Source organism: Oikopleura dioica, chromosome 1, assembly GCF_907165135.1.
Source record: "Oikopleura dioica chromosome 1, OKI2018_I68_1.0, whole genome shotgun sequence".
NCBI lineage: Eukaryota > Metazoa > Chordata > Appendicularia > Copelata > Oikopleuridae > Oikopleura > Oikopleura dioica.
In genome coordinates, this window is record NC_137291.1 from 5,139,773 (window position 1) to 5,163,017 (window position 23,245).

A 23,245-nucleotide genomic window follows, 5' to 3' on the forward strand; every position below is an offset into this window, starting at 1 on the left:
TTTCCGGCTGCTTTTCAAGATCAAGTCTCAACTTCGAGTCGAACGCTGCCACTCAAGCTGGAAACCTCATTACCGCCGTTGTTGTCATGATCTCCGCCGTCCGGAGCAAACAAGAGCTTCACGATCAAGATCGCTCACGGAATCACCTTCCCCGTTTGCGAGGTATGCACTCGCTGCGATGAACAAAACTGACTCAATTTTGAAATTAAGACTCTTTTGGATCGAGTCAACTTGCTTTTCAAAGAAGAGGAGGAAATCAGCGCAGTCACGCTCGACTTGAGCGGCGTCTACATGGGCGACTCCTCCGCCGCCCGCTCCATCGCCAAGATCGCCAACAAAATGGAAGAGAAGGAGATCAAGTTCAGAATCGTCAACTGCAACGTACGTTCTTTTCCTCGCTCAAGAAAATAACGAGTATTTGATTCAGGACGTGCTGGCCGAAATGCTCAAGAAATTCGAGGTGAAAGTGAACGAGCTGCCACAGTTTCGAGCAAACAGCGCGCATACTTCCGTAACAGCTTCCAGCAAATTGCTCGCCGTAAACAGCAAGGCTGCCAGTCTGGCTGGTTCTGCCACCAACATCCACATATCAAAAGAGTAAATACGCGCCTTTACGCTCCGAACTTGTTCAACTTTAAATATTGCCTTTTTCTGTCAGATTTGAATGAAAAACGATGTTTTGCATTCCATCAAAGCTGCCTCTTTCAATTTCCCTTTTGAAGGCGACTCAACTGTAGCTGCAGAAGGCGCTCTAGCTTCTATTAATTTCTAGTAGTGTATAAAAAATAAACAATGATTGCAAAATATTACTTTTGTAAAAAAGCAGTAGAACTATCAGATAAGAATACCATTAACTGGTTCAGAAAATAGGCGCTGGAAAAGTCCCGTTCGCCAGTTCTTGACCTGATCATCATTTTCTCTTGATTCATTATCGTCCTCGTTGATTTTTCTTTTTGAGTTTTTTCAATTCCTTTTTCAGCTCTTGCAGTTCTTTCAGAAGAGATTCCATCTTTCGGTCTTTCTTTTTCCGCTTTTTGTCGACTTTTTGGGCGAAGATTTAATTGTTTCCATGTCGTGGAAGGAAACGATATCTTCTGCTGCAATATTCCACTCGATTTCGAATTCAACGGCACTTTCTTGTTCATAACCATGGAATCACTGGCAATCTCCCTTCTCGAAATGCCGATAGAAACTTTCAACAGGCGAAAGGAAATGTCAAAGCAAACACTTCCCCAGAAAAGGCTCTCTAGTTTTGCCAGGAGCATACGGGTGCAAGTGACGCTGAGAATATACGTAAATATTCGCTGACCACTTCTTGGAAGCTAATCGATTGTAAACGACAACGCTGGACAAGGAACGGATGCGAATCGTGGACAAAGCGATGTCAGACTCGGGCAACGGACCGATCTTCTTTGGCTCGATCGAAGAGACCGTCCCTCCCGCCTACGAGAACTTCTACGAGCTGCTCTACGGAGACTCAATCGACAAAATAGACGAACTCCGACCTAGCGACATCGACGTCTACCGCGCTGCAGCAAAGCGCTTCGCTTCAATGCACATCATCAGCGAAGAAGAGTGTCCAAGGCCGATCACAAACTGCTACCACGCCTGGCCCTGGAACACGAGAGCGATCAGATCTCACTGCGAAACAGCTACTGATCCCGCAAAGGTTTGATAAGAATTCATTCTCTTCTATGATTTCAAAAAGAAATGGGTCGAGGAGCAAATCGGGCAGGTTCAAGTTCACGGCGATTTCCTCAACATCAGTTCAGCCGAGGGCATGATCGAGTTCATGTACGATGTCCAGTGGGGCACCATTTCGCCGACCGTTTGATGCCACAACGACGCCCACGACGGAAACGTGTTCATCCGCGACGCTCCAGAAGGAACATCGATGGAGGAAAGACTGCTGCAGGTTGACTACGACAACTCAGAATTCGGCACTAGAGCTTTTGAACTCGTCTACATCATCATTCGCTTCCACGAGAAGTTCAACAAGGACATTTACAAAGACTTCTTGAACATGTACTTGCGGGAGTACAACCGAATGAGCGGAGACCGCCAATTTTCAATCAAAGGTACTTAAACCAAGCAGTGCACGGTTTCAAATTCCTCCTAGAGCTTGAGCAAGAAATGACCTGCGTCTGGCCATATCTTTTCATGGAGCAGTCCGTGTTCTACCGCTCAATCGGCGTCGACGAGGACTTCTGCAACTTCATGTTCGACGTGTTGCGAGCAATGCTGAACGAATACGCAAATGGGAAAGCAAGCTGCCCCTGGACCGGCCGAAACAGCGAGTTTCCGAGTTGCAAGCCGCCAGCATAATGAGAATTTAATTTTGTTTTATTTGCAGAAACATGAATAAAGTCTAAGATCTGAAAACTTCGTTTATTAGTAATTAAGAAGAAGGAGAGAATTCTATGAATATTTCTTTCAGAACTGCTTTCACTGAAATTTGAATAAACTCCACTTTTTTAGTTCGCAAAAATATCAGAATTGCAATTTGAAAATGAATTTTTCTACCAGGTAGATCCACGATGTCATGATACGTAACGGTCTTCATGCCGAAATGATTCTATAAACGTCAACATTTTTTTGCTTCGGGATAACAGATGTTCGTTATCACAAAATATTGAACATGAACTTTTTTTTGTAAATTTCATGATGTCGAACTGAAATTTGTCCATCTGTACACGAGCATTTGAGGAATCAGATCATGACGATTGTCCGTGACAGGGTAGTATGTGGTAATTCGTCGGGGTCGCCCCGACAAATGAAAGATGAAATAACAGTCATTCGTCGGGGTCACTACGCGTGACAGTAACTCTATTAGGCTGAGACAAACGTTTACCGCATTCTTACAGCGAACGCCATTCCTTCTAACGAGTCGTCAGCCTGTGCAACATTAACCAAATTTTTGACGAGCCACTATTATGCTTTTTTTACCGGGGGTAGAACGTGTTGCGAAATATTCTTCCTTTCTCAGCTTGTTTTCTTTTTTGAAGACGAGCTGTTCTCAAAATCTTCTAAACTAAGAAAAAGGTTCATTTTAAAGTTACGAAAGAGCAATTTTAAAAAAGTTAAAACAACCCTATAAAAACTTTATTTTACGCGCAATATTTCATAGTACTCACCATCGTTTTTTCGCGACTTCTACCTTTGCCCCGGCGATTACCGTTGTTATTTCTACCTACATTTCTATTTTCAAGAACCCTCGTCTTTTGATCTTTTATTGCAAAAGATCGCGCTTTTGTCGACTACGAATGTAATGAAAACCAAACTCATTTCACCTAGCATCGCGTCGAGGTCTCCGACGCGTTGGTAACGATTTTTTAATGCGAACTCGATATGACCTTGATACTTTGATGATTCTAGCGCGGCTTTCAAACACTCATATTCATAACTGCCTGGAGATATGACAGTATCGAAATTTGATAAATAAACACTTTAGAAATAGCCATCGAAGGGTTTTAAAATGAGAATACTACTGCTTTTTTTGCTTCTTTAGATTGTTCAAGAAAATTGTTAATTTATGTTTGATTCTTATTTTTCCAAGCTGATAATTTGCAGATCGGAGCTGGCCGTTATATTTGCGCAGATACAGATTTGAAACCAGTCGATCTTGAGAAGTTGACAACTCAGCCGCGATCAAGAAAGGTAAACATCACATGATTCTTATCAAAATGACTTGCTTTCACATCGATTTACTCGTCTCTGAGCGCATCAAGCATCGTCTAAGTTGTTTTTAAATCGCGACTGGGCGGTGTCGATTCGAGGAAGATTTTCAATGCTCTGCGCCTCGCCGAGGTGTCCATTCGTTGATCAAGAATCAAGTGATGAGTTGGACTTTGCTCAAGGGGCAAGAACGAGTACGGTTCTCGTCTGGAGGAGTGCTCGTTAGATTTTGGTTCGTACAGTTTGAACTCTTCATTTTCTGGGATAAGGGCAATTTATGCAGCTTCATAGGCTGTCAACTCATGTAGAAACTGCTTTTTAAGAGATTCCGCATCATTTTGCCGACTTTTTTTATTTTTCTCCTCTCGGTGATATTTAGAGGATACCGAGAATTTAAACAGCTGACTTTGTATCTGATCATCAGCTGTTTGATAAGGTCAGTAATTTAGGCAAGTCATTTGCAGTAAATCAATGATATCATGTAGAGGTAATATAAGTTCTTATGGCGTGTCTTCAGAAAAGTAGATTTAAATTAAATCTAGCATTATGCTTTTAAAACGCAACAAAAATGGTTTAAAATGCAGACGCCACATTTAAATCCACAGTCTAATCAGCTATTCTGATTGATATTGGAAGTGACGATAGAAACGCAGCATATCTTTTCATACACACTTTTTTAAAGGCCATTGCATATTTTAATAAATTAGAATACATAGATTCATCATCGTCAAAGATCCGAAGAATAAGAAGAAAAAGAAATAGAGGCTATGATTTCAACGACGTATCTGGAAATAGGAGGGGGCTGATAATATTTAAAATCTTCAAATTTTTTGCCATTATGTCGGAAAAGATTTTTGTCTAAAAATGTGTGTCCCTCTAAACTGGTCAGCCCGGAAACAGGTGAGGTAAGCTCCAGCTCATTTTTAACTACCTTCAAAAAACTGCAATGTTCGAATTACACAACGTCATTATGGCTAACCAGCGGTGAGCTTTAAGGTAATACCTCCTAAAAACGATTTTTGGTTTTTACTCGCTCTAGGAAATGGCTTCAATTAAGACATACTCACGTTTCTTTAATTAAATTAAATTATTTTCGAAACGAAACTACGGTATCGAAGAACAAGTTTGTAAATTATAGTTTTTCGAAGCGTCACTGCCGCGGAAAAAATATAACATGATAAGCGTTCGTTATTACTGTATCTTTCTAACTGGTAAAAACGTTACGAGCAGAACCGTCCAAGAAGCGGGATGGGTTCATACTATCAATCGAGGTATCTTCCGATTATAGTTTGTTTTTTGGAAAGTCTTTCTCGCGATGAAAAATTGTATTTGACTTGAGAAAAAGAAAAATTTTCAGACAACATGGAGTTTTGTCTTGCCTTGACCTAATTTGCCTTGATTCTTAACATCATGTTTTTCTAGCGGAAATGGGCTGAACATCACAAAAGAACGCTAACAGACGGCGTCCGACAGACCACAACTCTCGAAGAAAGCTTAAAATTTCAGGGTTTCTTCTTTGAGAAAAAACATCGGATTGTGGCGTAGATTAAGTGAAGTGGACCCATTTTTTGACCGAAAATAGACTCAAATTGCTAAAACGGCTAAAACTTGAATCATAGTTATAAACTACTACCAACTGTGCTGAGTTTTTATGAATATTTTTTTATCTATAAACGTGTTCAAAAACCCATTTGTTTTTCAAAGTTTGAACGATTTTTTTAACAACGCGCTACTCTTGAAAATTGATTTTCTGAAGTCGAAATCTTGAATTTATCTTCTAAACAACTGCTGACTCCTATAACACTCACGGATCCACGCAGGTGAAAAGAAATCTTATCCGATATAAAATTCGACAACGTTTCAACGCCGCCGCACTTCGTCGGAATCTGCTAAAGGGCTTGAAAGTCAAGAAAATCCGAGGACACTGTGAGTAAGAATGTTCTGTTCTTTTTGTGCCACCGCCGAAACAACTTTATGATCTCTTTGGAGGAAAATCAAGAGAAGAAGGCGATTTTTTATTCATCCAAAATGGGACTTAGTATTCTACTGCTTTAGTAATTTACATCAGATCTTTGTCTTTCCCGACAGCTCCAAGCAAAAAACAATAAGAGTCTAATTAAAGATTAAAGAATAGTAATAAAACAATCATCAATTTCCTCAAGACTGTTTCTCTTTCAAAGGTAAGTGAGTGTGAATTTCAACCTAACCCTAATTTTACCCATACTGTATGGGCCATACATGTAATTTACTAAAAAAATGATCACCGTTCGTTTTATTTTGTTTACTCGCTCTCTCTCTCTCTCTCTTTCAAAATCGGTGATTATAACACTTTTAGAGCTCCACTTTCTCCGCCTTGTTTTGATTGCGATCGGCGGCCGATCAGAGATATTCCTCAAAGAACAAAGCAAAAACAAGCAAAAACTTTACAAAGATGGAAAAAGGAAGAAAAGAAGGAAAGGAAATGGGCAGCGGGAGGACACGGTGAAGCGACTGCTCATGTTGTCATCAAAGATCAAGAACTTTTGAGCCGATTTTGACCTGGTGCGGATCCGATAACACGACAGACATTGCGCTTCTGACATGGGATCAGACCAAGAACACGAGGAATGCCTTGTTTCGAGAGAGGAGAGACATTCAATACGTTGAACAGATATCAGGTGAAAATCAGATTTCTGAATCGCGTCTAAAATTTCGGAGATCAAATCATCCATGAAACATTCTAATCTTTTCTTCTTTCGTAGGGGAAGTTGTTCCTTAGGAGGATGAGATAGAACGGGGCTACTTCCGCGTTCGAACGAGATTCGAATCCTTCCCGCCTAACACTTTGTGAACTTTCGATGAAACATCCTGAGGACGTCGACGCCAGACTGACGAGGAATCTGCACAATAAAAAAGGTCAAGACCCGAAGAAATATGGCGAGCAAGTGAAACACGTGTCCTATCCTGACATGGGGAAGTTTAAGTATCAAGCCCTTGTGGATGGCACTGTTGCGCCTTATCGAACAGCATTGTTGATGCAAATGGACTCGGTGATTCTTAAGCAAAAGTCGATGAATTACGAGTGGTGGTATAGATATATGAAGCCATGGGTGGTAAGCGCTTGAAGCAAATTTCTCTCGTTTGATTATTTCTAGCACTTCATTCCAATTGAAAAAGATCTATCCGACCTTCGAGAGAAAATCGAGTGGGCGAGAAACAATTACGATAAACCTCGCCAAATTGCTTTTAATGCCAATGCTCTTGCTGCTCAATGGATGAATCCAGAATTTATGTACCGCTACTACGCAAAGACAATAGAGCTTTACAGGTTTATCTTTCTCTGAAGCATATTTTGAAGCTTTCTATTTCAGTAAGAAGCAGTCGAGGCCTGTAAAAGTGACAGAAAACCATGAACATCTGACGCAAGAATCTGACCCAGATCTCAACAATCAGTGACAAAAGTACTTCAGTGAGAAACCCTGCGACTGCCAAAAACGATCCCGAGACGAATATCCCTTTAATAGCCTGGACTCCAGGCCCTGGAGCCCTTGTTCTTTCCGACAACGGTATCTGCTGCATTGACGAGTTTGACAAGATGACTGAGTCTACTCGCTCCGTCCTCCACGAAGTAATGGAATTCTGCACTTTATCCGTCGCCAAAGCAGGCATCATTTGTCGCCTCAACGCTCGTACATCTGTCCTCGCCGCTGCCAATCCCGTCGAATCAGCTTGGAACGCAAACAAAACAATCGTGGAAGACATCCAATTGCCGCACACGCTCATGTCGCGTTTCGATCTAATCTTTTTGGTGCTCGATCCAAAGGACGAAGCTTACGATCGAAAACTCGCCGCACATTTGTTCTCACTGTATCATACCGACAGAAAAGATGTGATGAACGATGATCAACAACATCTCGACCAAAAGTTGCTGAGAGACTACCTCGGTTACGCCCGAGCCATGGTCAAACCAGTGCTGAATGTAGAGGCAAAAACAGAGCTTGTCAATTCTTACATCAAAATGCGACAAGTCGGAGCGAATAGAAAAGCAATTTGCGCTTACCCGCGTCAACTAGAATCACTCATTCGACTTTCCGAGGCCCATGCGAAGGTTTGACTTTCTGATGTCGTCGACAAAATGGACGTATAAGAAGCTGTTCGGCTCTACCGAGAGGCACTGAAGCAGTCCATCATGGATCCAAAAACTGGCGCAATCGATATCTCCATTTGGTAAGAAAGTCTTCCTTGATTTCAAAACCTAAAAATTGCATTTCAGACCACTGGAATTTCCGCCCACGCGCGTGCCCAGCAAGAAGAGCACAAGAACGCTCAGTGTTGTGATCGAAAGAGAGGTTCAAGGACAGACTATCAAAGCAATCGAGCTTCTTAGCATTTGGAGACGATTTACTGATAAAGCAATTACGACCCTACAGTTTGATCTTGCTGTTCAGGACTTAACTGTAGCTGAAAATTTCTGAAATATCTTTTTAACCATGAAAAGGCTCTAGTATCCGACGATGTCCTCGCCCGACACGGAGACACTATTTGCGTCAATCACAGTTTACTAGTTCAACGAATTCAACTCACTCGCCTTAATCCAACCTGACAAATCCATTTTAGAAACATTTATTTTACACTACCACTTATCGCACAAAGACACTCTTGTTTCTCACTGTTTCCCATTCTGCAACATCTGCTAAACAACGAAAAAATGACAAATTCTTTGCTTTTGATGCGCTGAGGCATGAAAATTTTTATTGAATAAAAATTAAATAAGTAAGAGACTGAAAAAGACCGGAAAACTTACTAAGTGGATTAAAAATTGCTCCAAAGGGAACTGCAGCTGATAAGAAGGCAAATGATAAAGTTGCACTGCAACTTGCAGATAATAAAAAGGACAAGCCAGAGTCGGGAATTCCAGAGGAAAATGAATTACAAAATGATGAGGACAGAGAACTCAAGTAATTTAGTAACTATGAATTCTAAAAAATCTTCCGTGGGAACTATAATCAACATCAAATATTAAATAATAATAATTCTTCGCGTAACTTTGCTTCTATGAATCATTTTTTGTATCAAAAAATAAGCCTGAACATAACGCTTTCATTTACTCCTTTTCGCTTATCTATAGAAATCAGTTTTTCGCGAAAAGAATCGCTGATTTTGGTGATTCGTCGCCTCATTCATTGGCGAATCAAATGAGGGATTACAAGATTCAAAAAGAAATCAAAAAAATAAAAAAGAGAACAATGCGAAAATTAGAGAAAATAAAGAAGTCAGTTATATTTTTTTCTCGCGCGCTAGCTTATTTTGTACTCTCATCCCTCAAAATTTGTACTGTAAAAAAGATTTTTTATTTTTTACGCTTTTAAAACCTGATAATCGCCGCAAGCTTTTTTTTCAAAAAACGAGAATTTTGTTTTCAGACTCGAGCGGGGTGGAATGGGTCAAGACGCTCGCCCTCGTCCTTCTAGTCGCTCAAAATGCCTCCCTGGTGCTCGCAATGCGCAAAGCACGAACAGACGAGGTGATTCTTTATTTAAAAACAACTCCTAAGCAAAGTTTTTAGGGAGACAAGTTCTTCAATACCGCAGCAGTGTTCTTTTGCGAAATCTTGAAAATCGTCGCTTCTTCTTTGATTTCCTCGTCGGCAGCCACAAGGTACCTTTCCAGCCTTCAAACCGTTCCAGTGCAATGTGCTCTCTTTCTACGGCGAGATCAGCAGCGAGATCATCAACCGGCCCTGGGACACGCTCAAAGTCGCCGTTCCCAGCTTCATCTACACCGTCCAGAACAACTTGCTTTATCTGGCGGTTTCCAATCTTCCAGCAGTTACTTTTCAAGGTACTCATTTTTAAACTACTTGATTTCTGGGCTTTTGTTTGAGCAAGTTCATTGCTGACTGACTGGCTGGGCTCGACAACCTGAGTAGAAAACCTGAGTCAGAGTTCTAAAACAGTAAATGAAAAGCCGCTTAGCGGCTTTATTTAATAAAAAGCCGCAAAGCGGCTTCGCCAAAGTTACCAACTTATTAAGTAAATGATTTACTTTCACTAGCGAAGACGCTTTGCGGCTTCGTTTTTAAATAAAGCCGCTACGCGGCTTTTTATTTTACTGTTTTAGAACCCTGACTCAGATTTTCCACTAAGGTTGCCGAGCCCAACTGGCTCCGCGAGCGTTTCCTTGATCCTTATAAATAGTGTCACCCGTTTTTAAATCAATAAGGAAAAAGTCAAATCGATGTTTTCAGTTTCCTACCAGCTGAAAATCCTGACGACTGCTTTTTCTCCGTCGCCCTGCTGAAGAAACAGCTTCTCCGCAGTCCTCATTTCCTGCCTCTTTTCTGGCTTCGCCGGCGTCTTTTGAGAAAATCCTCAAGACAGGACAAGTCTCCATTTGGCTGAGGAACATACAGCTCGGCCTCTTTGCCGCCGTTCGCGCCGGAATTGGAATGATCGCCAAAAACGGAGAACAAATTGCCAAAAAGTAAGCGACTCTTCTTTTGAGAAAAGTTGAGATTTTAAAAAGCCGAATTCATCTTTCTCGGTTTTTCTTTCTCGTGCTAAAACTGTTTCAGGGAATCTTCTTTGGCTTCAACGGCATCGCCCTGGCAGTGGTCTTCAACCAGGCTTTTGGGGGCCTGTTGATCGCTGTCGTCATCAAGTACGCGGACAACATTTTCAAGGGCTTCGCATCCAGCTAGGGTCCGACACGATTAGGACAGAAAAATTATTTTTCAGAAAACTTCAACTGTGGCTAAAATGAGGTCTCGGAACTCATTTCCGGCCTTTAATTCTACCTAAAACTCCTCTTTTCAACCCTTTTTAGGCTTTTAAAAATTTCAATTCAAAAACCCTAGAAGCATTTCGATTTTTAGGGCGCTTATACTTTTTGGCCTTTCGAAAACTTGGGTCCTCCGATCGTGCCGGACCCTACATCCAGCATCGCCATCATCGTCTCCACCATCCTTTCCGTCATCTTCTTCGGCTTCCAAATACAGGCACGGTTCAATACAGTTTCATAATTTGTTTTCCAAAGCCGCAACGACACGGCTTCTCGTCTTAATGAATCCATCTTTTGAAAATGTGCTGAACTGAATCGACAGAGTTCGTTTGTTTCAGGCGCGGCGCTGGTAATCTGCGCCGTGTATTTATACCTGCCCCAACCCAAAAGATCTCTTGCCAAACTCGTTCGCCGCCGCGTCGCCTTCTAAACTATGACTGTACTAGTCAATTTATTTATCTGTAAAATCGCCGCACAAAATATGTTTTCCGTTTTATTTATGGGGGGTCGACGAGAACTTTTCCACGGATGATCGTTATTTCGCTTATACACATAGTCAGGATATGAATCTTATATTTTTGGAATCTACTGATTCTCCCGAATCTGTTGAGCATAAAATCATTTGATAAAAATTAGTCTAATTTAATTAGATTTAGGGGTCGAAATGAACAAAATTGTAAAAAATTGACCATTTTTGGTGCATCTTCGCGAAAATGGAATCGGAAATCCCGATTCTCGTCGACCCCCTTCTTAAATATATCAATTTTCGAAAATATATCGTTTTTCTTGTATATTTAGAGTCAAAATGACCTTCTCGTCCCAGGCAGGGATGTACATTTTCTAAAATTTTCAACTGCGGTGCGTTGCAAACTGCGATTTTTTGACGATTTTCTGCGGTGCGAACTGCGAGATTTAAAATTTTCTCTTCGCAGTGCGGCGCAGACTGCGATTTCCTGCGATCTTCGGAAAAAATTGAAAAATGCGTTAAATTCTGCGATTTTCTGCGAAACTGCGGAAAATAAGCGGAAACTGCGCTTAATTCTGCGATTTTTTTGTGAAAAAATGCGAAATTTTCTGCAAAATGCGATCCGAGTGAAAAGAGTGGTCATTATTCTGACGGGCAGAGTTGCATTTTTGAAAATTTTTTCTGAGCTGAGCAAGCTGATCTGAGGTCGAAATTGAGCTGAGCTGGCCCCTTATAAAAACAGCTTTCTCAACTCAGCTGGATTAAAAAAATTGAGCTGAGCATATTTGAAAATTTTTGAGCTGAGCTGAGCTGACCATTCTTTTATGCTGAGCAAGCCTTCGGGCCGTCCAGCCCCGTTCCATGATTTTTAAGTTTAAGGGGCTTGACTGCGCTGCGAAGTGCGAAATTCCGCAGTTCGCAGGTCGCACTGCGAAGGTTTCTGCGATTTCCCCACTGCGAATGTACATCCCTGGTCCCAGGAGGAATTAGCTTCCTGGCTAAGACGAGTGTACAACACTCATAATCCCTGGAGACGCTGCATGATTTGTCAGTGGAAGCCGGGCCGCCCTGACGAGCCGATACCACGAGGAGCGATCGAACCAGGTCGAAAATCAGATATTTTCGACCATTTCAATAGGGAACACCCTCTCTGTAACAGGTAAGAAACCAACTTGGGCAGACGGAGATCTTAGGCAAACGGCGATCTTGGGCAGACGGCGATCGAATTGAAAATATAATCATAATTCAATTTAAAGAGATTAATTCGGTCACACGACGTTTTCATTCAGCGCTGCTGAATTCGTCGGTTTGCTGAAAACGTCGGTATGCTGAAAACGTCGTGTAACCGACTAATTCAAGGTTTCAGAAATTTATGAGCGCAAAGGAGACTTTGATTTCCGTTTATAATTACTAAAATCGGGAAATTTCTCATCTTGAATTATGAAATCAATACCAGCACGATAGGATAGCTTTGAAGTGGTAAAGTAAAATCGCTAGTTTTATGTCCGAGGCCTATAGATTGAGGAAACAATAGAAGCGCCGAGTCCTCACAAGCGCTAATCCCCAACTTGGTTGAATTGATGGTTTCCCATATAACTGTTTCTTGTGATTCATTTTCGGTTCGTTCTATTTTTGGAGTTATTTCTGATTGAAACTGAGGTAAAACAATCATTGTGAGTAGTGAGGAAAAGGGGAAAACTGATGAAACTCTTCCCAAAACCTCCTCCCAGCGAAGAGGAGTACTCATGCTTGATTTACAAACACATGCACAATCTTCTGACATCCGAATTACGATCCAGTCTCAGTAAACCGGAGCCTTTTTTCTTCTTGATTAACTCTTCCGGGAATAGTTTATTACGACCTTGATTGAGAATTTAGCGACTCTCATAATAAGACCATCCATTACGAAGGCTCTTCGTTATCAATGTAAACGATGTCATAATTCGGAAAGCTTCCGTAGAGTCCACGATACTGAATTTTTCATTTCGTCTCTTATTTATGTGTTTATGCTCAAGAATTTTCGAAAATCGGATACAACTATTGAAAAACAATATTAGAAAATTGTGGTGGTCTTGTCAAGAATCCACGGTAAATAGCCGTTCAAAAGACATCACAGGACAATTTTTCTTTTTTTCTTCTCTCAATAAAAAAATCCTTCTATCACTTTAAATATCAATGTTCAAATAATGAGTAAAAATAAAATGAGATTTCGTTATAAGGCTTATTTTTGAGTTATTCAAGCCTTTATTTAGGCCATTTTGGCAAAGATATTGACTTCAAGCCGAAACTTAGCTGTTTTTTGTTAATCAATTGAGAAACCTCTCTGTTAAGGTTAAGATCTAGGATTGATCTATTCAATACGCCGATAAAGGGACCGCCTAGATAACTAAGTCCTGAGTTATTCAAGGCTCAACTTGGGGAATCGACGGTAGTGCCCTTAAGGACCCCCCCATCAAGAATCGTGAAAATGGGGCTCTTTAGTGAAAGGTTTTCTCAGAGACTATCTTAGGTAGGCCCTTAATTTGAATTGCAACCTTCAGATTTAACCCTCGACTGCAACCGTTCCCCTTATGATGACCTCTCGATGAACTGTTTAAGGATATACAGGCCCTTAAAGGTAAGGTTGCTAAGTGCAGGTTTTTTGGGGGTTTTTAGTTGAGGTATACCCTTAATTTTTTTACAGGATAAATGTAAGGCCCTATTACCTAAATTTTCTATAGCAGCAAAAAAATTTTCAACATAAAGTTTTCTCCTCGTTGTTCAAAAAAACCAAAAAGAACAAAAAATATAAAAAATTTTGACTTTCGCAATTTGAGATTTCGCAAATCGGACGTTATTTTTACAAAAATAGGTCTTGAGCGAGCGCGAGTGAGCGCGAGCAGAGATCTCGCAATTTTAAGTTGAGCGAGTGAGCGCGAGCAGTGGCCTTGAAATTTTACGTGAGTGAGTGAGAATGAGCGCTTGCTCGCTCGCGGGTGACGGGCGGCCAGAACGGCGTTCTGCAAATACAGAACGGCGTTCTGCAAATGCAGAATGGCGTTCTGCATAGGGATTTTTTTTACGATGTAACTTGATTCTTATCAGCATCCAGCGAAGCTTAAAGAGTAACTCCTGACTTAAGAAATTCTGAGATTTCCTTCAAGACAGGCGCGAAGCGAATATATTTTTTGAGTGCAGAACGCCGTACTGCTGCAGAACGTGGCCGCCCTACACCCTAGCTCGCTTACGCTCGCTCGCGGCTCGCGCTCATCATTTTTTCAAACACTGGTCTCGGTTCACATTTGAACTTGAGTAATAACTTTTGAAAAGTAGAGAAAAGTTATGAATCTCCTCCGGAAGCTAGTTCCAAGTATGGGAGAGTATAATACTCTGAATATCAGGATATTTTTTAAGAAAATCGAGGCAAGTCGAGTAAGTCTTTGCTATTAAATATATCGACCGGACTTCCGGACTTGGACAGTGATAAGTCCGTTCCTGTGAAACACAGAAAAGCTTTTTTCAAATAAAAATTCAATTACAGATCGTCTTTCACCCAAGATCGTCATTTGCTCAAGTTGGGCAGATGACGACCTGGGCAGATAACGACTTGGGCAAATGACGACCACTCAGTTGATTTGCCCTGAGCAAATGATTGCTCTGAGCAAGAGAATAGCGGATAGTACTTGAGCTTTTAGAAGTGCTTTTGTACGTCTGGTTTCATGAACGCAAATCGGCTGAATTTCCAGTCAAAGATGGCCAAAACGGGGTGTGATCCATTAATTTAACTCAGAAATTTTAGCCCAGCCGCTGAAGAAGACAACACTCCTGCTCCTCAAGAAGAAGAGTCAATGGACGCTGGATTTGCTTCGGATGCTGCGACTCTGGGCTATGAAGAATCAGAAGATGATTCACATTCCCAAGGTAAATATTATATTTTGAATGAAGTTTTTGTTTTTGAAAGCATTAAGTTTTACATTTTTCCGAGAATGGAATTTTTCAAATTTTAAAAATAGATTGATTTGTTTTCAAAAGAATATACTCTGAAATCAAGGAAGAAAACTTTGCTAAAGGAAACTTGAAAAGATCTTATCATGTCGGTTCTGTTAACGCCGAAACGCAAAGCGACCAATTAATTATAACAAGGCCCTTAAATGGCTCATCAGTTATGTAAAATTTAGTTATAACTTTTAAGTTATATAAGGGACTATATGTATTTTGGCCCATCTTAAAAATTTTAAATTAAAATTTTTTTGGTATGACCACGTGATCACCTGATACGGACCCTCGAAAAGCTACAAAAGCTTGCCAACGTCGATCCCCTGACCGTAGGTGATCATAATGTAGCTCACATGAAAGAGCACAAAAAGTTCTTCCTAAAGAATCCAAAACATTTTTGGTGGTGAGATCACATGACTCGCTAGCGGGAAGTGAAGCGTCCAAAATGGCCCTTTTTGCAATGTATATTGGCCTGAGTAACCCGTGAGACCTTGATTTTTACCTCAATTTTAGCGAGTTTTGAGTCCTTATATAGCTTCTAGCGTGTCCTGTAAAGACGGCACCAAGAATTTTTTTGACTAACCCACTAGAACAAACCAAGACCTTTCTTTTTGGCCTAACGAAAAGATGATGCCAGAAGGGGATCAAGCTCGGCAAGCTTTTCTAGCTTTTCGAGGGTCTGTAACCCGTCATCACGTGGTCAGACCAAAAAATTTTCAATAACAATTTTTTTAGTTGAGCCCAAATACATATTGTCCCAAAATTTCAAGGCTTTAACACAAAGGGTTCTTGGGGTTGAATTTTTGCTCGTCGGCCCTACTTATAACTTATAGCCTAAGTTATAGGTAACTCAACTTTTAGTTGACGCAAGATGATTTTAAAAAACTTTTTGCAGGCGAAATTCGGTAAAACCTGAAAATGGCAACAAAGGCAACAAGTGCAACAAACATGTTTTCAGCCATTTTCAGCCAACTTGCCATTTTCAGGTTTTGGAGACTTGAAGCTGTTTTTTTCAGATGCCCTTGTTGCCCATGTTGCCATTTTCAGGTTTTTCGCAAAATTCTGACATTGTCAGATTTTCAGCCCTACAGAAAGCCCGTCAAATTTTGGGTAGATTCGACCAAGTCGTTTTCGAAATTTTCCAAAGAATAACGTCACAAATGACGTCAGAAATTCCAAAAAAACCAAACTTTGAGTCCTATTTTAACAGTGTTCCTGCTTGAATTTTTCGGTGTTTGATAGCGCAAATGAAAGCTTATTAAAAACTATACAAAGGTTTTTACGGATAAGGAAAAAAATCGAAGAATTTGGCTCTAGAATTTTCCGAAAAAAAAAATTTCGAGGAAATGAAAACTAATCAAAAACCTTAGTAGAATTTTTCATATGGATCAATTTGAGCTATAGAACATGAGAAAATTCCGTCAATAAAGCCCAAAAAACGGGTGACGGGCGGCCACGTTCTGCCAGAACGGCGTTCTGCAAAAACAGAACGGCGTTCTGCAAATGCAGAATGGCGTTCTGCATGAGAATTTTTTTTTACGATGTTACTTGATTCATATCAGTTTTAACGCTTTCAGCTAAGCTTAACTTCTTAATACACGTTTTACCGACCACGGCGACTTTGGCCCTCAATTACTCCAAAGGTTGTAATCCGTTTGAGCTAATTTTTGCAATGTGCACTTATATGAACAAACCGAACCACTCTGCGAAGTTTCGTGAAGATTGTCAAGAGGGATGGCGCTTTGCACACGACCTCTTTCAAGCTCATTATTGAAAAATTGAAAGGTTTTTTCTCCTTGATAATAACATGAGTAAATAGCTGAGTGTTCGGGCTTTCTAACAGTATAGTTTTAAACTTATTATCTCGACGGAAATATGAATGAGAGATCAAAATAGTCGGCGCTGTTTTTCACACTCCGAATTTGGCGCGCCGCGCGGGGCTGAATAATGCTTGGTGGTCAGTTTTCCCGACCTCGTGTTTTGAGCGCTTAGTCGCCCGCCCGTGTATTGAGAAGTTAAGGACGCCTCCGTCATGTGATAATGACTTTTTCAAACACGGATATCGGATTGATTTTTGAAATATTTTTTGATTATTCTGTAGCTCGATAGTTGCTTTAGGGCATCAGAAGGAAAACAAGCTCATAGGCCTCTTAAGGGTGTCGCAACGATAAGTTAAAGTGAAAATATTTTTCAAACATGGATATCATTATGATGACCTTAACTGATCAAAATTTTTTTATGTTGAAAATTTAGCTGAGACCCTTGTCGAGAGCACCGCATCAAGTGTATGGTGATATGTTAAGGGTTTCACTAAGAAAAAAGGGTTTGAAGATTGGTGATCGACCGAAAAATGGGCAAATTTAGCTAAAAAAGCCCGAAAATCAAGCTTTTCAAAGTCGATTTTGAGGGTCAAGGAGTCGAAATAGAATTTTACGACAATAGAGAAAAATGATCCTCAGAACTCAAAGAATCGATTTCCGAAAATCGTCAAACATGACGGGGGGGGGGGTCCTTAAAGAATAACTCCTGACTTAAAAAATTCTGAGATTTCCTTTAAGACAGGCGCGAAGCGCATATATTTTTTGAGTGCAGAACGTGGCCGCCCTACACCCCAAAAAATTGACTCAAAATTTTCCCGAAATGGTCATTTTTGCCAACTTCTAGCGTTATTGATGACGTCATCGTGTGACGGTTTTGGAGTCGCCTCATAATTTTACGGGCTTTCAGCTGAATCTATAAACAGGCAAAGTCAGGATTTTGGCTGCGAAAAGTTTTTTAAATTCATCTAAGAAAAATATGAACTTATGGAACTATTTTTGATCAAGGAATTCGACTTCGGTTTAAAATTTTTTTCGAAAATGGTTGAGTTTAGCTATTGAACGAAATTTTTAACTCGGTAATTTTTCCATATTGAAAAATTTTTTTATTGACATGAAAATCGACACATTAACAAAAATGCATATTTACTCATATTTATGTTGTTAACCATTTAACCCTTCCAGCAGCAGAGCCAAATCATGAACGCGCACAACTTGCAGCAAGCCGCCAATCTCGCACGAGCTATTCCCCAAAGTCTCCAGCTGCCGCAACTCAGCGTCCAGCAAATCCAACTCCTCTAGCAACAGCTCCTTCTTCAGCAATTGGCCAACTCACAACAACAACAGGTACAGTAAAAGTCTAGTATTAAGGTTAAAAATAGAGATATCAAAGGGGCTTACGATCGAAATTCGGCCGTAAATCATGAATGAATCTGTCGCCCCTTCTTTAATGAACCTTAGCCGGCCAGGGTGCACCATCTATGGAACAGGGGTCAAAGAATTAGGTCTCTTACCGAAGTGATTTTGAGTTTCGAAAAACGGAAGAAACTGAAGGGCTATTTATCGATTGGCTACCCTAAGGTTACCTTACGGCTACCCTGTGTTAGGGGTAGGGTTCGGAAATAGGCTTAAGGGACCAGGCCGAGCTGGCTCGCGCGCCTTTTCGAATAAGGGTTGTAGATTTTCAAAGTTGATGAAAATTTCTGAAAATTTAGAACCTTGTATAGTTTTTTATTCTCTTTCTTTCCTCATTCTTAGTTAGTCGATAAAAAATTTTTCGACCACCTCCCCCTTAATATGATAACTTTGAATGAAAACCAATAATTATTATTCAGTTCCGCCTTCTATACTTCGCAAACGTGAGCTCCAAGCTGCAGGAAGACCTCGACATGATCCTGAAAAAAGTGCCCGACGAGTTCGTTTCCAAGATGAAGCTCAATCCTCGACTGCTAAGAAGCGGAATGCTTCGACTGATGATCAGGTAAATTTTTATCTTGAAGAAATTGTAGTATTTTTACCAGGCAATTCAAAATTTTTCAATCTTTTCTCTGCCAACTAAGTTAATCGCCGTTTTTAGCGAGAAAACGAGCCAGCTCCAAGAGAAATTGGGTGGACTGTGGTAGATGGCGTCACCATTAGTGACCTTATATAACTGCACCTAACGTACCCCAACCCCTTGCTTGCCCACATTTTGTGAACATTTTCCCTTGCTCGCTGAGTTAAACTCCAACAAGACCTCCCTTGGTCACTCGCTTTTTGTTACCAAGATCCGTTGGTCGCTTTCCTTCTTTTGCTTTCTACGCCCCCTTGTTCGCCCTCCTTGGCTTCAACGGCGCACCTTTGCTCGCCTGCCTTTCTCCGTGTTATCCCTTGTTCGCTCTTGAAGCCCCGCGAGAAGGCTATATAATGCATAGCTAATCTTCGTTTTTACTTTTGAACGGCTTTTTTAATTGGATTTTCATGTTTTTTTTCCAAGCAAACTTATCTTTTCACCTCCATTTTTGTCAAATTTTCATATCTTCTTCATAAGAAGAAAATTTGGTGCGCTCTTTTTGCTCTGTTTGGCGCGCGCGAAAATCAAATTGATTATCCCAAAAACTGGAACAGAGTGAAAGAGAAAGACGCAATTTTCAATTTTTAGAGAAGACTCTTCACCTTCCCATTCCCGCACTTTACGCTGACGACAAAAACCCTCACCGCGGCTACATCTTCTAGAGTCGGAGCGCGCGCTGGAACTGCAAGAGGACCAGTCAAGGCGACAAAATCTCCTGTTGAGAAAGTCCCCGAGGAAGATGAAGATGCTGGCCTTTCAAGGTAATGCTTATTGGTGATTACGTCGCGTAAATTGTATCTATAGTCGAGTCAAACTGACTTCTGAAGGAAAAATCATCGTCAAAGGAGTCAAAAAGTTCGACTTGAAGGAGCGATGCAACGTCCTCGAGATCGTCCTCGCAGAGAAGATCACCTCAGCAAAGCAGACAGAGCAGCATCTGAAAATGCTCACAGAGGCCGTCGAGAGCATCAAAGGCGAAAAGCAACAGGCTCAGACTCACGCCAAGGGTCTTGAAGAGTACAAAATGGAAATTTAATCGTTAGAGACATGGACACAATCGAACGATCCAACTTGAACCGACATTTCCTCTTCCGCTCCTGGGATGTCGGTAAACATCAACCAAATCTCTACTACCAAATCGCCGGCGAAGACCAAACGCTCCAACTCTGCGAGTTCCGGGAGTTTTTGGAGAAATACCAGTTTTACAAAAATTTGACGGATGAGAAACTCAAGGAAATGGTCCGCGTTTTTGAACCGACAGGTAAGTTTTTCTTTTCTACTGAAGCTCCAGTATCAATTCTAGCGACGGAGAGTTATCTTGAAGACCCAAACTTTGAAATCGTTCTCTACGGATTCGCCATGTACATTCGTTCGGCAAAAGTGATCGACGATTCGTCTTACGAAAAGATGCAGGACATGAGCCGACCGATGACGGACTACTGGATCGCTTCCAGTCACAATACGTATCTATTGGACGACCAGCTGACAGGGCCGAGCAGCACAGAAGCGTACAAAAGTGCCCTGTTAAAAGGTTGCCGCTGCGTCGAACTTGACTGCTGGGACGGAGCTAATGGACAGCCGATTATTTACCACGGTTGGACCAGGACCTCGAAAATAAGCTTCAAGGTAATATCTCTCTGTGATCTTATCTAAAAGTATTTAACCAGGATGTGATCACAACTGTCCGCCAATACGCCTTCAAAAAATCGGAGTATCCAGTCTGCCTTTCGCTCGAAAACCACTGCCACATTCCCCAGCGGCAAAAGATGGCCAAATACATGGTCGAAATCCTTGGAGACCTTCTGCTTCGAGCTCCAGTCGATCCTGATGAAGATTGTCTTCCATCTCCCGAGGCGATGAAGGGAAAAATCTGGATCAAGGGAAAGAAATTGAAGGAAGCAGCGGGAGATTCGACGAGGAACAAGGCGGAGAATGACGATTTCGTCGTCGACGATGAAGTTTCAGAAGAAGACGAGGGAGAAGAATACGCACAAGGGAAGGATCGAGACAGCCCAGTTGGAAATGGAAGTGTTCCAGCAGCAGAAGAAGCTGGAAACCAAAAGAAACAGAAAAAGACCGTAAGTTTAACTTTAGGCCCGACCTGTTTTTTTTTATAATTTCGAATCAACAAAAGTCATTCCCCGAATGATTCAACAACACTAACTAAAGTACAGTGGTACTTCAGAAGAAAAGCCATCCGCGTTGGGATTTTACAAAGCTTTGGCTTTCGTAAAAACCGTAAAAATCGGCGAAAACACTCTTCTTCCCGAAGAGTGAGCTTAAAAAGCTCCAAGGTTAAAAATATTTGCCATTCTTGCACTTTGAATTTGTCTCACTTTTTTCTGAACTAACAAAGGAAGCACATATCGATAATTACACAAAGAGAGTTTTTTGAATTTTGCTTTTTTCGAACGTCACTGTTTGTTTTTTCCCTGAGGAATGGTTTCGGGAAGAATCACTTATTAACCGCAAGAAAAGTAAAGTTTGATTTAGTTCAAGGACCAGGTTAGAAAGACGAGTTTGTTGCTTCTCGCCACTAGTAAATCCATTACCGCCCCTGTAAGCAACATTTTTAACCCCTTATTCTTCGGCTCTAGAATCAGTCTCTTTTCAGTCGACTTCGACAGACGAGGAAATCTCTTCCTTGTTTTCATCGCCCGAATTGCGCCCTTCTTCAAAAACGAGTAGCTTTCGCTTCCGAAGCTCTCGTTTTCAGGGGCGCTCGCGAAAAGCGGGACTGACTTTTTATTTTGTAAATGTCGTAAATTTACAGTACCGTTTTCTTGTTTTTTTTCAATATTGCGCGCGTTTGTGTTTGTGTGTTTTTGGTTTCTATCTGTTTTGGCGTTTTCTGAACTAATTTTCTGTAGAAAAAGATCAAGCTGCATAAAGATCTATCAGACTTGGTGATCTACACTCAATCCCGTCATTTAAAAGACCTCGACGATGCCCAGCAAAACTCGGACTACCGCCACATCAGTTCCATCGACGACAAAGTCTGCTCTTCCTATGCAAAGAACCAATCAGTAAGCCACTTTTTCACTCTTTTTCTCCATCCCTGCTCTTCTAGAAAGTACTTCTGAACCACACTTCCCGACAGCTGATCCGAATTTACCCCAACAAAAAGAAAATAGACTCTTCAAATTACAATCCGATCCCTGTCTGGGTTTACGGATGCCAAATCGGTAAGCGTTCTCTTCCTTGATTCCCAATTACGGCTACTCAAGTGGCGCTGAACTACCAAACTGCCTGTGAAGAAATGCTGATCAACAAAGCTCGCTTCAAACAAAACCAGGGCGCCGGCTACGTCCTCAAGCCCGAGTTCTTGCGAGAAGATGCTCTCCACAACAATAATTTTGACATCAACGATAACTCAACTTTCCCCCGCTCCCAGCCCTTTTCATACAAAATCAAGGTCGTTTATTCTGTCAAATTCCCTCTAAATCCGTCTTCAAGATCATCTCAGGCTGCCAGTTGCCAAAGCCGAAGCAGTCCAACAAAGGAGAGGTGGTCTATCCTTACGTTAAAATCCGCGTAGTTGGTCCTCCAGTCGACGACAATCCGAAGAACTCAAGGACGACCAAATTCATCGACAACAACGGCTTCAGGTGATACCGAATCCATCGTTCCCTTTTGACGATTTTTAAGTCCTTGCTGGAATGAAGAATTCACCTTGACAACTTGGTTCCCCGAGCTATCGATGCTTGAAATTCTGGTCTAGGACAAAGATGTCGGAACAAAGGTGAGACATCTCTAGAGTTCCTCTTCTAACCCAAACTTAGGACGACAAACTGGCAAATTCGTACCTTCCAATAGACAGCATCGTGCCCGGCTACCGACGAATCCCGCTTTTCGACAAAGAAGGCGGCAGTCTCTACCCAGCCACTCTTTTCTTCCACATTGAAATAAGCGAGTAAAAAAACACGCCACCACCTTCATCTTCACCTTCAACTCGACCACTCTTCAAACAAAGAAATTAATTTAAAAATGACCTTGGTGCTTCCTGATCCTCACTTCTTTTTCGAAACTGTTCACTGCATTCACGAGCCTTAAATAATTAATAAAAAAAATATAAACAAAAATCTCCTCGCAGCGATTTTACCCAGGCCAGCGGATGTGTACTGTCATCATTACTGGATGTAAACTCGAGTTGACATTTTCAATTTTTCATTTTCTGATCGACAGTTTTGACAGATTTCGCGGCGTCTTGTCAATTCTCCGCTGTCAAAAGTACCATCAACGTAAGCTGATTTATAAATGAATTAATAAATTTTCGAACAAGATTAAAAAAACAAACATTTTAAAAACTACGCTTGTTTATTTTGAAGAATTTTAATGGCACGATTGTTGAAATAAAGAAGAGTTTAAAAAGGCTGCTCCTGGATCGCGCGGATCCCGGATCGCGCGAATTCCTTGATCACGCGGATCGGGTGATTCAGGATTCCGCGCGATCCAGGATTTCGAAAAAAATCAGAAATTCAATTTACAATTTTGCTTTTC

General features: G+C 41.2%; 4 protein-coding genes, 1 long non-coding RNA gene and 1 pseudogene across 5 annotated transcripts in view; 5 read left to right on the plus strand and 1 right to left on the minus strand.

Annotated features, from left to right (window-relative positions):
* The window catches only part of LOC145695479 (uncharacterized), an 88,773-nt gene that overhangs the window by 3,079 nt on the left and 62,449 nt on the right, over positions 1–23,245 (minus strand). The window lies entirely within an intron of this gene.
* LOC145697614 (protein O-glucosyltransferase 2-like) lies at positions 6,455–7,165 on the plus strand. Its single transcript, XM_081774835.1, has 3 exons — positions 6,455–6,767; positions 6,810–6,982; positions 7,026–7,165. The coding sequence occupies exons 1-3, from the start codon at positions 6,513–6,515 to the stop codon at positions 7,108–7,110; spliced, it is 513 nt and encodes a 170-aa protein (XP_081630961.1). The 5' UTR covers positions 6,455–6,512; the 3' UTR covers positions 7,111–7,165.
* LOC145700540 (DNA replication licensing factor mcm4-B-like) lies at positions 7,250–7,885 on the plus strand. The gene is given in 1 exon segment (XM_081777833.1): positions 7,250–7,885. A coding segment is annotated over 1 exon segment (636 nt).
* Positions 8,591–10,864, plus strand: LOC145700550 (UDP-galactose translocator-like; annotated as a pseudogene).
* LOC145710988 (uncharacterized) lies at positions 11,888–19,554 on the plus strand. The gene is made up of 5 exons (XM_081788703.1): positions 11,888–12,059; positions 14,679–14,800; positions 17,878–18,039; positions 18,528–18,673; positions 18,770–19,554. Exons 1-5 carry the CDS (start codon positions 11,941–11,943, stop codon positions 18,842–18,844), a joined length of 624 nt encoding a protein of 207 aa, XP_081644829.1. The 5' UTR covers positions 11,888–11,940; the 3' UTR covers positions 18,845–19,554.
* On the plus strand, positions 19,554–22,792 carry LOC145710987 (1-phosphatidylinositol 4,5-bisphosphate phosphodiesterase zeta-1-like). Its single transcript, XM_081788702.1, has 9 exons — positions 19,554–20,006; positions 20,049–20,371; positions 20,413–20,823; positions 21,616–21,771; positions 21,816–21,930; positions 21,973–22,160; positions 22,202–22,353; positions 22,394–22,487; positions 22,528–22,792. Exons 1-8 carry the CDS (start codon positions 19,793–19,795, stop codon positions 22,464–22,466), a joined length of 1,632 nt encoding a protein of 543 aa, XP_081644828.1. The 5' UTR covers positions 19,554–19,792; the 3' UTR covers positions 22,467–22,487; positions 22,528–22,792.